The 15,058-nt window shown below is 41.8% G+C and overlaps 1 protein-coding gene across 3 annotated transcripts in view; it reads left to right on the top strand.

Moving 5' to 3' along the window:
- Nucleotides 1-15,058, top strand: part of SMARCC1 (SWI/SNF related BAF chromatin remodeling complex subunit C1) — a gene marked incomplete at its 5' end in the record, with an annotated part of 203,228 nt that overhangs the window by 168,288 nt on the left and 19,882 nt on the right. For all 3 annotated transcript variants that reach the window (XM_079933951.1, XM_079933950.1, XM_079933949.1), the window contains one exon: nt 4,654-4,788. In XM_079933951.1, the coding sequence (XP_079790077.1) occupies nt 4,654-4,788 (135 nt within the window). The remainder of the gene's footprint in view (nt 1-4,653; nt 4,789-15,058) is intronic.

The following is a 15,058-nucleotide window of genomic DNA, read 5'->3' as shown; positions in this document are numbered from 1 at the left end:
ATTTGTTTTAAATAATTCTATACAGAAAATCAGGGTGTATATTAATTTTTATTTTTTGGCTGAATTGGGTCTTTGTTGCTGCACACGGGCTTTCTCTAGTTGCGGCCAGTGAGCTTCTCATTGCAGTGGCTTCACTTGTTGTGGAGCATGGGCTCTAGGCGCGTGAACTTAAGTAGTTGTGGCTTACAGGCTCTAGAGCACAGGCTCAAGTAGTTGTGGCACGTGGGCTTAGTTGCTCTGTGGCATGTGGGATCTTCCCAGACCAGGGATCGAACCCATGTCCTCTGCATTGGCAGGCAGATTCTTATCCACTGTGCCACCAGGGAAGCCCTATATTAATATTTAAATAAATGTTATTAAGGCTTGAAATATGAAAATGCCAAATTTAGTGTGCAACATTAGTTCTTCTGTTTTCACTCAAAACCCAGATGTGATTAACCACGCCGATGAATAGTTCTTAAATTTGAGGTGGGTTAATTTTGATACATATTAAAAATTTTTTTTTATTTATTTATTTTTTGCGGTACGCGGGCCTCTCACTGTTGTGGCCTCTCCCGTTGCGGAGCACAGGCTCTGGACGCGCAGGCTCCGCGGCCATGGCTCACGGGCCCAGCCACTCCATGGCATGTGGGATCTTCCCGGACTGGGGCACAAACCCGTGTCCCCTGCATCGGCAGGCGGACTCCCAACCACCACGCCACCAGGGAAGCCCTAAAAAATTTTTTTAAACTAGAAATCAGACTGAATAATCCTATAAGTCTTTAGTAATGCAACTGCCATAGAGGTTACAGGTTCAAGTTTTGATTTGTTTTTTTCTTTTCTTGAGTTTTTTACTCAAATTTGTTTCTTTAGATTGAAGGCCATGCTTTGCTGGTTATATTCTCATCCTGCATTCAAAATGCCCAGGTTTACTTCTAGAGATTTCTAGTGGTTTTTTAACCTTAGTCACAGGTGAATTCTAGGCTTTGGATAAAGGCTGCCTCTTCTCCGTGTCCTCTCTACTCCCCACCTCATCTCCTTATTTCTTGCATCTTTAAAATTGCGAAGCAGTCATAAATATGGGGCTTCCTCGGGCCTTGACCCTGGGGAGTAAAAGTCAAGTGAATAGATAAAATACAGTGCAGTAAGAATCGTCATGGAGGCTGTGGGAGCCGTGATGTAAGGGAGCTACCCAGAGGAAGTGATGCCTAAGGCCAAGTCTTAAAAGACATGTTAGAAGCGGTCCAGTGCAGGCAGAGGAGGGTCTTCCAACAAAATGGGCTTTTAGGGTACAGCTCGCAGGTATCAGGCGCCTACCATGTTCCAGGCACTGTTCTAAGTACATCCATCCATGAATTAAATGTATTATAATTCATGGACCAGAATGGCAAGAAACTCTTAGCATAAAAGGAGACAAGGTGAGTACATATAAAGCAAAGAACATTTAAAAACATCTGGGGACTTCCCTGGCAGTACAGTGGTTGGCACTTCACGCTCCCAATGCATGGGGCCCAGGTTTGATCCCTGGTCAGGGAACTAGATCCCACATGCCGCAACTAAAGATCTCACACGCGGCGACAACAAAGCCCCACACAGCCAAATGAAGGGAGGGAGGGAGGGAGGAAGGCAGGCAGGCTAAAGCTGGTCCAGTTTAAATTCTCAGCATAATCAAATCACCCTTAATGCTTGAGGCAGTAAAATTATCATTTGCCTAGACAGCTACTTATTCAATATCTCTTCTACATCACACCTTATATATCATGTTTTATAGTCTTCAAACCAGGATTTTAACCCCTTTCCCCCCACATGATAGTTATGTAGCCTTAGATAGGCCTTTTTTTTTTTTTCCTTTTCACTTTTTAGATTCATAGAAGTTGCAGAAATATTTTAGAGCAATTTTCTGTGCTGTTCATCAGTTTCCTCTGATTGTAACATCTTATTTTTAATTCAATAATTTTTATTCTAGTATTTTTTTTCCAGTGACCTTGTTCATTACATACACTTTTGTTCTTTTAGTGTTTTTTCTAATGATTACACAATTCATTCTTGAGTTATTGCAATTTAATCCAAATTATTTTTATAACTTCTTCAGTAATGCTAGAACCTAAGTTCAGTTTTCCCTGTCCGGTGCTTCTCAGTTCCTATCTCCATTTCAATTTTTTCTTTTAATGGAAGAGGTTTTTTCCTTCTGTTCAAAGAACTCTCTAGAATTTCTTTTTTTTTTTAATATAAATTTATTTATTTGTTTTTGGCTGCGTTGGGTCTTTGTTGCTGCGCGCGGGCTTTCTCTAGTTGTGGCGAGCAGGGGCTACTCGTCATTGTGGTGTGCAGGCTTCTCATTGTGGTGGCTTCTCTTTTAGTGGAGCGCGGGCTCTAGAGCGCAGGCTCAGTAGCTGTGGCACACTGGCTTAGTTGCTCCATGGCATGTGGGATCTTCCTGGACCAGAGCTCGAACCCATGTCCCCTGCATTGGCAGCTGGATTCTTAACCACTGCACCACCTCTTCTAAGAATGTTTTAGTGTTAGCTCTTACATATAGATCTATGATCTACTGAGTTAATTTTTGTGTATTATGTGAGGTAGGGGTCCAAATTTATCATTTTGTTTCTGGATATCCAGTTGTCCCAGCACCGTCTGTTGACCCACCTTCTGCCCTTTTTAAAAATTTATTATGCAACTATTGGAATATATACAGAAGTAGACAAAATAGTGTAATGACTCTGTACCCCTCACCCAGCTTTGGTTATCATTATATTGCCAGTCTTCTTTCATTTGTCCCTATTTGCTTTTGGCCTGTTTGTGCCACCCTGTTAACTTAGGACTTCTTTCTTAGGTTGAGTCTGTGATGTCCGGATCTCATGTCTTTTTCTCAGTTTACACGAAGTTAACTGGAGCACGTCCTTCAAAAGCATGTGTAGGATTTTGAGTCCTTGATTTTGGAAATTTGTCTTTATTCTGCACCTAATTGGTTTAAGTTGTTGTACTTGAAGTTCTAGACTGAAATTTATTAGCCCTCACAATTTGGAAGGCATTTTTACCTTTGTTTTCAAAAACCTAGTTTTTGCTTTTGAGAAGTCTGTGACAGTCTGAATTTTTTTTTGTAACCTGTTTTTTTATATCTCATTAGAAATATAAAATTGCATAACACGATCAGTGATAACAGGCTTAGAATCATGTAATCTTTATTTAAACTTTTGGTGTTATTGATGCAGCTTAATGTAGTTAGGGAGGCAAACATGACCATTAATAGCTGTAGATTCTTTCATAAAATCTTTTGCTTACACTTCTGAATCTTCCTGCAGATGGGTCTCTATAGGTATAAAACTATATTTTTCTTTATCAACTGTAAAAGAGTGAAAAATAAAGCTCTTATTTAAGTGTTCTCTACCAGTTTAGTTCCCAAAAGCCTATATTAAACTCCTTCTGTATGTTCACTCCTTCTAGATTCTATAAGAAACACAGATCAATAAGTCAGCCACTCCGTGTTACTTCTCAAAACCTTGTGTAGAAGCAAGATAAGCACATAAATTCAGTAGATGTAATAGTGCAAAATAGTGTTGGGAGTTTGTTGGTATAAGCTCTTGGATGGTGTCTGGAGAAGGTGGTATTCATCCTTTGCACGTAGTCAGGACGTTGGCCAAATGTGGGATCCTCATCCTCTCTGAGTAATGTGGCATCTTCCTCTGTGTGCTGCTGATTTGACAGGAAGCATGAGTGGGACTCATCAGTCCTGTACAGGGGAGTGAGTGGTACATTCTTCCAGAATAACCTCCTGTCTTATACCCTATCCCCAAACTAGGGGTGGAATATTGTTCACCCCCTCCTCTCTATTCATAGTAGACACTCAGTAGGGGCTTTGCATCTGAGGGTTGATTGCTGAGGGAGAGCACTGCTTGCCTGCTCCTGGACAGTTCATAAGGAGGGAAAAACAGAGTTACAGAGTGAGGGTGGGAGGTAAGTGGGTGGTAGATGGGGAAGTGCCTTCCAGGCCATGGGGTCCTCCTTTGCCTTTCAAGGCCCTGATTCAACCTTTTCTCCTTAGTGGGCTCTTTGAAGAGAGTAGATTAGCATGGAAGAAGTTTCCTTTTAATCCTTAATTTCTGGTATTTATAGATTCATATCTATATATAGATTTATATTTGTAAGTACCAGAAATTCAGGCATGGATAGTTGTTTTATTTTTTGTTTTATTTTTTTTTAATTAATTAATTTATTTGTTTATTTTTGGCTGCGTCGGGTCTTCGTTGCTGTGCAAGGGCTTTCTCTAGTTGCGGTGAGCGGGGGCTACTCTTTGTTGCGGTATGCGGGCTTCTCATTGCGGGGCTCGTCTTTGTTGCAGAGCACGGGCTCTGGGTGCAAGGGCTTCTGTAGTTGTGGCATGCGGGCTCAGTAGTTATGGCACATGGGCTTAGTTGCTCCATAGCACGTGGGATCTTCCCGGACTAGGGATCGAACCCTTGTCCCTGCATTGGCAGGTGGATTCTTAAACGCTGTGCCACCAGGGAAGTCCCTGTTATTTTAAGTTGAAATAAATAGTAGAAACATGCAAAGGGGGCATCCAGGGCGCCATTCTTAATTCCATAATTCCCACTTATAATAGTAATTTCAGCATTTTCTTACTGTTTATTAAGCAAACATTTACCTAAATACTTTGAATGATTTTTTTGCCCTTAGCACTTGGCTGCCGTGGAAGAGAGAAAGATCAAGTCTCTGGTAGCTCTCCTGGTTGAGACACAAATGAAGAAACTGGAGATCAAACTTAGACATTTTGAGGAACTGGAAACCATCATGGACAGAGAGAAAGAAGCTGTAAGTAAGGGGAATTTTATAGTGGCTTTTTCACAATTAAACTCTGACCACCTTTCATGAAATACGAGAAATAGAAATAGAGAAAATACAGTAACGTAATTTGTTGGTCTCCGTGGCTATCGTCTAACCTTTTTTCTAACCTTTTGCCCTTTCAAAAGGATTATCAGCCAGTGATGATAAATAAAAGGAACTCTGAAAATAATTATCTAAACCTCAGCTTCTTATACCTCTTGGCTTTCCAGATACATGATGGTATCAAATTCTCCCTTCTATAATAGTCGGATCTTAGACTTACTTTATTACCTATTTGTTACCTTCCCTCTCCTGTATAGGGAAGGGCAGGTGGAACCAGGCCTAGCAGAGTACTGGTAAGCAGCATTTTCTCTGGCATACACTTGATATAAGGACGTGGCCCAAACAGGACAAAAAGAATTATGAAAAAGGCTAAGAATGAGGAAGGAAGCCACAAAAAGTAAGAAATATACAATCAGGGGAACATTTGGTTATTTCAGGGGATTTTTTTGGAGAGACAGAGATGAAGTTCTCTGGAGAAATTTTTTGGGTTTGTTTTTTAATGAGTTGACCAGGAAAGGAATTAATGCCTTTCTAAACAGTGGGCTAAATTTGAGGATTTAGTTAGGACTTTTTCTGATTTTCTGATTGTTTTGACTTTTTTATCAGCATACCAGATACTGGTATCTCTAAATGGGAGAACCTTAAGTTTAACCATTCCAGAAGAGTTTTAATTTTAAGGATCCATTTGCATTTGTTAAACTCTTTCTTAGTGGTTAATCCAAGCAAGTCCTCTGGCAGATTCTTCATGATGAGTAGCTTAGTAACTATCACAATAGCCCGTTTTCATTTTGTCCTAAGACCTGTTCTTCCACTTACATTCTGGCCCCATGAGGAAGAGGCTGCTTCAGTAACTATCCTACCCACACCCTATGCTACCTCATCCCCACTTCCCTAATCCTGTAAGTATCTCTCACATCACCAGCCCTCTCCTGTCCCAGGAGCAACAGGCCACCGCAGTCTCATCTCCATTGCTCTCTGTGCACCAGTCATGTCATAGCACGCCACATGCAGGCTTCCCTCATGGCCGTGTGTGTTCTCTGCCACCTGAGTGCATCCTGCTCTTCCACCAGCAAGGCCTTTTTTCCTACTCTTTGCCAACCTCCTGCATCCCTCAGCCCTGAACCTGTGAGTGACATGCCCTCCCCATTTGCTTTTGTAGCAGCCTAACAGAGCACTTACTATATTGTAAATGCTAGTTCATGCGTCCACCTCCCATACCAGAGTGTATTCTCTTTGAGGGCAAAGTTTGTTAAGTGTCTTTGTTCACACACAGCTGGCACATCATAGGCCCTTGTTTACGTGTCTGTTGAATGGATGTATGCCAGCATCAGTGTCAGAAGCTGGGAAAGTGGAAAGGAAAGTTTACGCTAGGGGACCTTACTTTAGTTTAACAGGGAAGACAGTCAAGAAGACAAATGACAGTATCGTGTGTTCAGTTCTTAAGGGAACATACATGGAAGATGCGGAGAAGGAGAGGGTATTAGAGAAAACTTCCTAGAGGTGAGCTGGAGCTTTGAAGAGTGAGTGTTCGTGTTTATCTTACCCTAATAAGCTGCCCTTTTGTCATTTGATAGCATTTTTTTGGGGTACTCGGGATAACAGGGGCTACATAATGGATTATTGGCACATGCAGAATTCAAGTGATCATTGCGTAGTTCCCACTGGCAACCAGACGCCTTGCTGTCATTCATGAAGCAGAACTGATGTTGTTAGCCTGGAAGATTGGGCACTTAATGCAACTATGTCTAGATTGTCAAGGGGCTCTTTTCTCAGCTCTAAATTGCTTTATCTTCGGAGGGTGAACTTGTGGATTCCTCACTCTTTTAAACCCCCCTAGTGGAACTGTCCCCTGGAATAGCAGAGTACTCAGGCCCTTCCCAGTTCTCTCCACTGATTCTCAGACATCCTTGTGCTCTGGATTTCTCATAGTTATTTATCTCAAATTAATCTGAGTCCACTGGGTTTTTCTTACTTGAATCTATTTTTTATCTTAAATTCTAATTGAGCACATAAAACATTTTACAGAATGGTCTCTGAATAAAACAGCACAACCAAAAATGTGGGAAAACATTCTACTGAATCTTTTTCACCACACAAGGTTGATATTCTCAAGTCCTTTGGTGGTCGGCCTGTTTTTTCTTAATCAGCATTTGGGGCAGTAAAATTCATTATATAAGACAGTCCCTAGCCCTAGCCACTGAATGTCAGTACCGTACCTGTATTAGTTATTGCTATGTAAAAAATTAACCCAAAGTAGTGGCTGAAAACAGTATCTCACACATTTCCTGAGGATTAGGAATCTGAGAGCAGCTTTCCTGAGTGGATCAGGCTCAGGGTCTCTGGTTAGGATGCAGTCTTCATAAGGTTCAGCTGGGGCTGGAGGATACCCCTCGAAGCTTATTCATGTGGCTGTTGGCAGGAGTCTTCAGTTCCTTGCCACGTGGGCCTTTCCATAGTACTCCTCATGAAGTGGCTTCCCCCAGAGCAAGTGACTGAAAAGAGCAAGAACGTGAAAGAGCACCCAAAGTGGAAGCCACAGTATCTTTTATAACCTAAACTTGGCAGGCACATTCCTGCACTCCTGCTATATTCTCTCAGTCCCACAGCCCAACCTTGATTCTGGGTTTGGGTGGGGCTGTGGGCTGCCAGGGCTCAGTGGAGAAGGCCTAAATGTTAGGAAGCGGGATCACTGGGGGCAACCTTGGAGGCTCACTATCACAAGAACCAAAAAATCTTACAAACTTTAAAATGGCTTCCATTCATTTCATGCACAGTAAGACATAATCTATTTTTCTCCTTCCCAGCACTAGTTATCCTGTCCTTCCCTGTGAGCGAGCAAAGCCGTGGCTATTTTCCTACTGATGATTTCCTCTCCTCACAGGACTGTTGTGGGGATTAAATGAGAGAACTATGGCATGTGCCTGGCACACTGCCTAGAACACAGAGTAAGTGTTCAGTAAATATTTCTATGCCTCCCTTTATGCAAACCAATAATCAACAATTATACATTAAATTCTTAATATTTATAAGTCTTTGTTGGCTTTATGAACATTTAGAATCCAGCAGTGATGCTGGGTGGGAACATGAGGCCATTTCTTTGTTAACCATTCTCGTAGATGAAGAGTCTAGAGCTTAAAAAAGGTACACTTCATGTATCTCAGATCACACAGTTCATAAATAACAGAGCTGGGTCTCAAACCTGTGTTTGTTCACCTCTGCGTTTTTATCTAGTACTTCAAAATTTATAAAGAAATGAGCCATTCTTACCGCATTTTAACCTAGAGACTCTGAGATATGCAGGGTTTTGATACCCTTTGTTATATGACTCATGAAAGTTGAAATTGTGGAAAGGGGTCAGGTCAGCCAGGAGCGGCGCGTTCTAACCCACTGACTAGTGCTCTGCCTACCACACTCCTCAGTTCACGGTAGGTGAGGTCCTGCTCATCTTCACCTAGGAACCAGTAGCTTCAGGACATGCTTTTTTGAATTAAACATTTGGTTTTGTTTATATAGCAACAGATTTCAAGAATCTTTTCATATACTTTCAGAATCAGATATGAAGTTTCTTTCTCTCTCTAATGACGTAAAATCAGATGTTCTCTTGAGTCTTAATTATTTAGAAATTAAGAATAAGGATATAACAATTTAATATCTTTTATAGATATTATGTATACAGCTATAATTAGAGCTCAGTAGCTTTTGTTACAGTCCTCTCATAAAGTACTAATATTGGAGGAAGTCAGTTATGGAGTATACAGAGTCTGTCCAGGAATTGACATGATAAAGACTTTTTTTTTTAATTTATTTATTTTTATTTATTTATTTTTGGCTGCCTTGGGTCTTTGTTGCTGTGCTCAGGCTTTCTCTAGTTGCGGTGAGCGGGGGCTGCTCTTTGTTGTGGTGCGCGGGCTTCTCATTGGGGTGGCTTCTCTTGTTGTGGAGCACGGGCTCTAGGCGTGCGGGCTTCAGTAGTTGTAGCACGTGGGTTCAGTAGTTGTGGCTTGCGGGCTCTAGAGTGCAGGCTCAGTAATTGTGGCACACAGACTTAGTTGCTCCGCGGCATGTGGGATCTTCCCGGACCAGGGCTCAAACCCATGTTCCCTGCGTTGGCAGGCAGATTCTTAAGCACTGTGCCACCAGGGAAGCCCGACGAAGACTACTGACCCCAGTTGAGGTGAGGATGCTGAGCTGGCCCTGGGTTTGAAACTGAGAGGGTCTGCCCAAGTGTGCAGCCTTCCATGCCAAGCAGATAGCAGACATCACTCAAGAGAACAGGTGTCAGACATGGGCTGTGTTGGGGACTGAAGAGAACTGGAGGGCCTGGGTCCTACCTAAAGCATTCTTATTTGGATTAAAGGGGGAAAAAAAAATACTTTGAGACCAGTGAGAATCTCTGTGTTGATCTCATTTATAGCTTCTGTACTTAATGCTCTCGTTTGACTAGGTATAGAAATTGTATACCTTTGAAAAGAGAGACATTGTAGGAAACTCAAAGCTGTGAGAAACCTGGACCCTGTCCTTAAGGAGGTGAGAGGGTAGATGAGAAACTGACACAAAGATACCATGAGGTAGTGAGGCTATGGAAAGTCGGAGGAGAGGAGGCCGTGATTGGCTCAGATTATCAAGGAAAGCTTCCTGGTAGAGGAAGGACTGATGTGAGTTGTAGAAAAGGTCCAAATCCAAAACTGTGAAGAGAAGGGTATGATTGCTGAGGAGACTGAAGAGTCAGTTTGCCCAGAGCTGATGGCTTTCACATCATAGATGATGGATTAAGTTCATTTTTTCATTTGGCAAATGTTTATTGAGCACCTACTTTGTTCTAGGTGTATTCAGTACTGGAGATAACACTGGTGAATAGAACCCAACAAAACTCTTTGCCTTGGTAGAACTTAAATAATTAATGAAGGATGTTAGATGTTATGTGCTTTGTATGTATATGCATGCATATATACTGTGTATGTATACATACCTGTATGTTTCAGGCTGTGTAAGTGAGATTGGGCGGGGCAAGGGAAAGATTTCAGTTCTAAGTGGTGTCATCGGTGTAAGCCCTGTTGAGAAACTGACAGTTGGGCGAATGTCTCTAAGCCCTAGAAACAGCCAGCATTAGAGAGAGACTCTGAGGCAAGAGCGTGACTGACATGTTTGGGAACTAAGGAGTAGGTGGGGTGGGCTGGGACATGAGTGAGTAGGGAGAGGTAAGATGGTGAAGGCAGAGATGATGGTGCCCTAATCACAGAAGTCCCTGTAAACCGTCCAGAGGCCTTTCACATTTTACTGTGATTAAAATGTGGAATAATTGCAGGGCCTATTTTATTTATTCCATAAAAATGTGGAATACATGCAGAAAACTGGCATCATCTTCCTTACAGTTAAGTGGCGATCAGTCTCTCCACTGTCTAGAGAATATAAAGTGACAAGTTTAGAAAAGGGGAGACTGGTGAGGAGGCTGTTGGGAAGTCCACGTGAGGTGGTGATGGGCCGTGGAAGTGAGGAGAAACGGTCAAGTTCTGGATGGATTTAAAGTTATTACTAATGGGACGTCCTCACACACGGGGTGTAGGGTTAGAAAAGTTTGTGGTACTCTGTGATAAATTAAGGAAAAAAGAACAAAAAGTTAATTTTATACTGCCCCAGGAGAATTGTATTTAACTTTGTTTTCTGCATATTTGTAGTAATTCATCGCTGTACTGCCTGTCATATAATTGAAACTGTTATTAGACATGCACCGTGACATTATGGATAGTTTTATTTGAGATTAAGAAAGCTGTACTTAGGACTGAGCAGGTTTACTTCTGATTCAAAAAAAGACGTAGGGCCTCAGGCAGCAAGCACTTTACAAGGACAGAATGACAGTCACAACAGTGGTGCTGTGTCCCCCTTTGGATTTCTGCCTCCAGTGGAGCAGAAAGATGCAGTTGTGTTGTTTTGTTTTGCCAGAGGTGTAAGAAGGAATGAGTATGTCTGGTTTTTCTCTTAAGTGGATGTCCGGTTACTGATACCAAACCTTTCAAAGGAAGGTGTGTTTACTTCAGTTCTGAGGCCGAGTAGTCAGAGGCTTCAAGTCTTGGCTGGTATTTCGACCCTTAGCAGTGTAGATGGATTTTTGAGGCCCCCACCTTCTTTTACTCTTTCCCACCCCGCCTCCCTGTTCTATGCAAATGAAGTTGGGAGAAGAGCTCTGTGTGAACTTCAGCTGCACTTGCAGCTGTGTGTGTGTTTGGGGTCTTGGTGTAGAAAAGTGCTCTGTTATGTTCCGGTTCCACTTGGATTCGGCTGCTTTATACATACACAGTGTAGGAATGAAGGGGGAGAGGAAGGCAGGGTTTGAATGCAGTGGGGGTGGGGATGTCTTCAGATCAGGGCCACAGGCATCTTTGTATGAAACTGGGTTCCCTAGAGCCAGATCAGAGTCTTGAAAGAAAGTGGACAGATTCATTAGCGCCCTATTTACGTGAGTAATTTACACTGTCTGGTTTAGCTGTTGGGACTTTATCTATAGTCCTTGGAAATAGAAAAGGGAGAGAAGAAAATAGAGTTATCTGAAGCATATAACTTGGGTAATTTTAGTATTTTGTTTTGTAATTACAAAAATAGGTGTGATGAAAATTTTTCAAATAATAAAGAAATGGATAAATTAAAAAGTGTCTTCTACCCTCAGTTTCATTCCTAGGAATAATCACTGTTAATAGTTTAGTGTCTTCAGAACATTTTCAGTGTATATGTAATGTTTATACATGGGCACAAAGGTTTTTTTTTTTTTTAAATATAATAGACATAAATATTGTTGCAACTTGCTTTTTTTTTACTCAGTGCATCTCAGACATAAATGTACATCAAAAATAGTACTTTAATGACTAGCCTTATACAAATATACATACAGTTTTCTAGGACAGATTTCCAGATGTGGAATCACTGGGTCATTGGTTATGTGAATTTAAAATTTGCTCAGTACTGTCAAACTCTCCTCAAAGATTCCCACATTTCATTGCCACAGAAGTGAATGCAGTCTTCAGTTGGATTCAGTAACAGTAAGATATCTATAACAAGAGAGGTATTTCTTCTGGATGGTGGGGCCAGTATGTGTCCATAAGCTCTGTTGCATGTGCCCTAGAACAGAGGTGGCCCTCTGGAGCCAACTGGTAGCCTGCTGTCTGGACGTTGCTCTCACTTCAGAGGGCCTGGTCATTCCACATTGGATCTAAAGCTTAAACTGGGTTCTTTTCAGGGATGTGTGTGTTTAATCACGTCCTTTTTAATTCTTCTAATTACCTTCTATGTTTTGAAATGACAGATGAAGCTCAGGAAAAAATCGTATAATTGACGTTAATTCATTTGTAAACTAGGAAGATTGGGCAAATTTTTCTTTCCAAGATTAATACTTCGATACTAAGGTCAGTTCCCAAAGAAAGGCTGGTTCAGTTAAAAAAAAAAAAAAAAACACTGAGATAGGTAAGGCAGAGACTAAAATTTCCCTTCAGAGACACAAAGTCTTCCTCCAGTAACAGTTCAGGTTTTTATAAAGCAGATCTTGACCTATATTCTGGAGTTCTTATGTAACTGCTGGACTTCAGCTGACCTGTCCAGACCAATAGTGGCTGAACAAAAACATAGGTTGAGGTCCTTTTCTGACAACCTCTTAAGTCTAACCTCAGCAAAGTGCTAAATTTCCTGGAAAGAATGGTTAGAAGAAAGCAAAACCTTTCTGACCATAGCACTTATGGTCAGAATCTTTAAATTCTGTTTTTTCAGAATCTTTAAATTCTGTTTTTTCAGTCTGCCTTTTACTTACATTATCTCACTGATTAGTCATCTTGCAGAGCTGGACTTCCAGAGGATTCTCTTGCTGTTTACACCTTGCAACTCCCTTCTGATTACGAAAAGAAGGATATGTCAAACTGAGCCAGGGTTTAGCCTCTTCGGGTCACCCTTAGAAAATGAAGAGCCCGCACCAGCCTGTTAGACCATGGTAACACCATGTTTCCTCCCTCCTGTGATAACCCTCAACCACTCACAAAATCGTTCGTTTCAGATCTTCTCCCAAGTGAGACTCTGCAAGCCAGCGAACCAACACCGGGGATATAAGCGTTACCATCTGTTCTTTCCTTTTCTTCTCCTCATCTGGCCATGCCGCTTGTCTTCATGCTGTGTCCACGGCCTGTCTTCCAGCACCCCATCTGTCTATGGACATTCCCTGCTTGCTACTCCTGATAGCCAGTGAGGCTTCTCACTAGGTTCCACGGGGACTTCTCCCCAAGCTGCTCTCTGCTAAGAGCCCAGATTCATAAGCTAATTCTCATGGGTATTCCACTTAGATTTTGCTAATGATAGTATGTAGTATTTATCTATAAAACTGACTATTCCTGAAAGCTAAAATGTTACATTTCCTTAACTTATCAAATGCCTTGGAGTAGTGCTCTCCAACAGAAATACATGAGCCATATATGTAATTAAAAATTTTCTAGTAGCCACGTTAAAAAAAAAATTATAATTTTTGTTTTGTTTTGTTTTGTTTTTGGCTGCATCGGGTCTTCGTTGCTGTGCGCGGGCTTTCTCTAGTTGTATCGAGCGGGGGCTACTCTTCGCTGTGCTGCACAGGCTTCTCATTGAAGTGGCTTTTCTTGTTGCAGAGCACGGGCTCTAGGTGTGGGGGCTTCAGTAGTTGTGTCACTCAGGCTCAGTAGCGGTGGTTCGCGAGCTCCAGAGCGCAGGCTCAGTAGTTGTGGTGCACGGGCCTAGTTGCTCTGCGGCATATGGGATCTTCCCAGACCAGGGCTCGAACCTGTAACTCCTGCATTGGCAGGTGGTTTCTCAACCACTGCACCACCAAGGAAGTCCCTATAATGATGTTTTATTTAATCCAGTATATGTATATAATGGTATTTTAACATGTAATCAATATGAAAATTTTATTTTTTTCATTCTGAGTCTTCAAAATTCAGTGACTATTTTACATTTATAGTACATCTCATTTCAGATTAGCCACATCTCAAGTGCCCAAGAGCTGTTGTGGCTGCTGTAGAAATGCCTCCCAGTGAATAAAATCTTGCTGTCAAAAATGGTGAGATAGAACATTATAGAAAAGCAGTAGTGCTATTAACCCTCCGTATGATCTTTATACTACTAGAAATCTGGATTTTTATTTCCATTCCTGTTAAAGGTGATTTTCTCTGTCAACCCTGGGTTAAGTTAGTTTTCATAGCTTTTAAGGTGGGCTCCGTTTTCTGCACTAGTGTCAGGCATATGGCTTCTGAATTTCCTAACTTCTCTGTATTTTAATTTGGGTCCCAGAAAGATTATCTTTTTTTTAAAATAAATTTATTTGTTTTTATTTATTTATTTTTTGGCTCTGTTGGGTCTTCGTTGCTGCACACAGGCTTTCTCTAGTTGCAGCGCACGGGCTTCTCATTGCAGTGGCTTCTCTTGTTGTGGAGCACGGGCTCTAGGCACGCGGACTTCAGTAGTTGTGGCACTTGGGCTCAGTAGTTGTGGCTCGCGGGCTCTAGAGTGCAGGCTCAGTAGATGTGGCACACGGGCTCAGTAGTTGTGGCTCGCAGGCTCTAGAGCACAGGCTCAGTAGTTGTGGCACACAGGCTTAGCTGCTCCGTGGCATGTGGGATCTTCCCAGGCCAGGGATAGAACCCATGTCTCCTTCATCGGCAGGCGTTTTCTTAACCACTGCGCCACCAGGGAAGCCCCCAGAAAGATTATCTTGAGTATTGAAATGCTTATATTCTTCAAACCACGATTCATGTAAATTTTTATTTAAGCTTCTAAAATATGCTGTGAAAGTGTCACCCAGTATAATTTTGGGTACTTGGAAGCTAAGATTTACAATGGTACTGCCAAAGTTCCATATAGAAAATGTGTATCTTTGCAGCTAAGGCCACGTCCACTCATCCAGAGGATTTAACTCTGGTGTCACATTCTAAAATAGTAACCAAAAGGATCACATGCAGAAGAGAGCACCTGGAAATGTTGGTTTGACTTGAAATACTAGTATCTAAGGAACTATTAAGAGGACGGGAGAGGCTTGTTTCACCTGGGGAAGAGTAAGGCAGTCATGGAAACAGTTTTTTAAATATCTGAAGGCCCGCCAAACAGAGGGAATTACAAGTGTCCTGAGTATAATAGCCCCCCACTGGGTGAAGGTTCCAAGGAAAGGCAGGCCTTATACTTAACATAGAGAAGAACT

This window comes from Stenella coeruleoalba (genome assembly GCF_951394435.1).
Source record: "Stenella coeruleoalba genome assembly, chromosome: 10".
NCBI lineage: Eukaryota > Metazoa > Chordata > Mammalia > Artiodactyla > Delphinidae > Stenella > Stenella coeruleoalba.
This window is presented reverse-complemented; position numbering and strand designations above follow the sequence as displayed.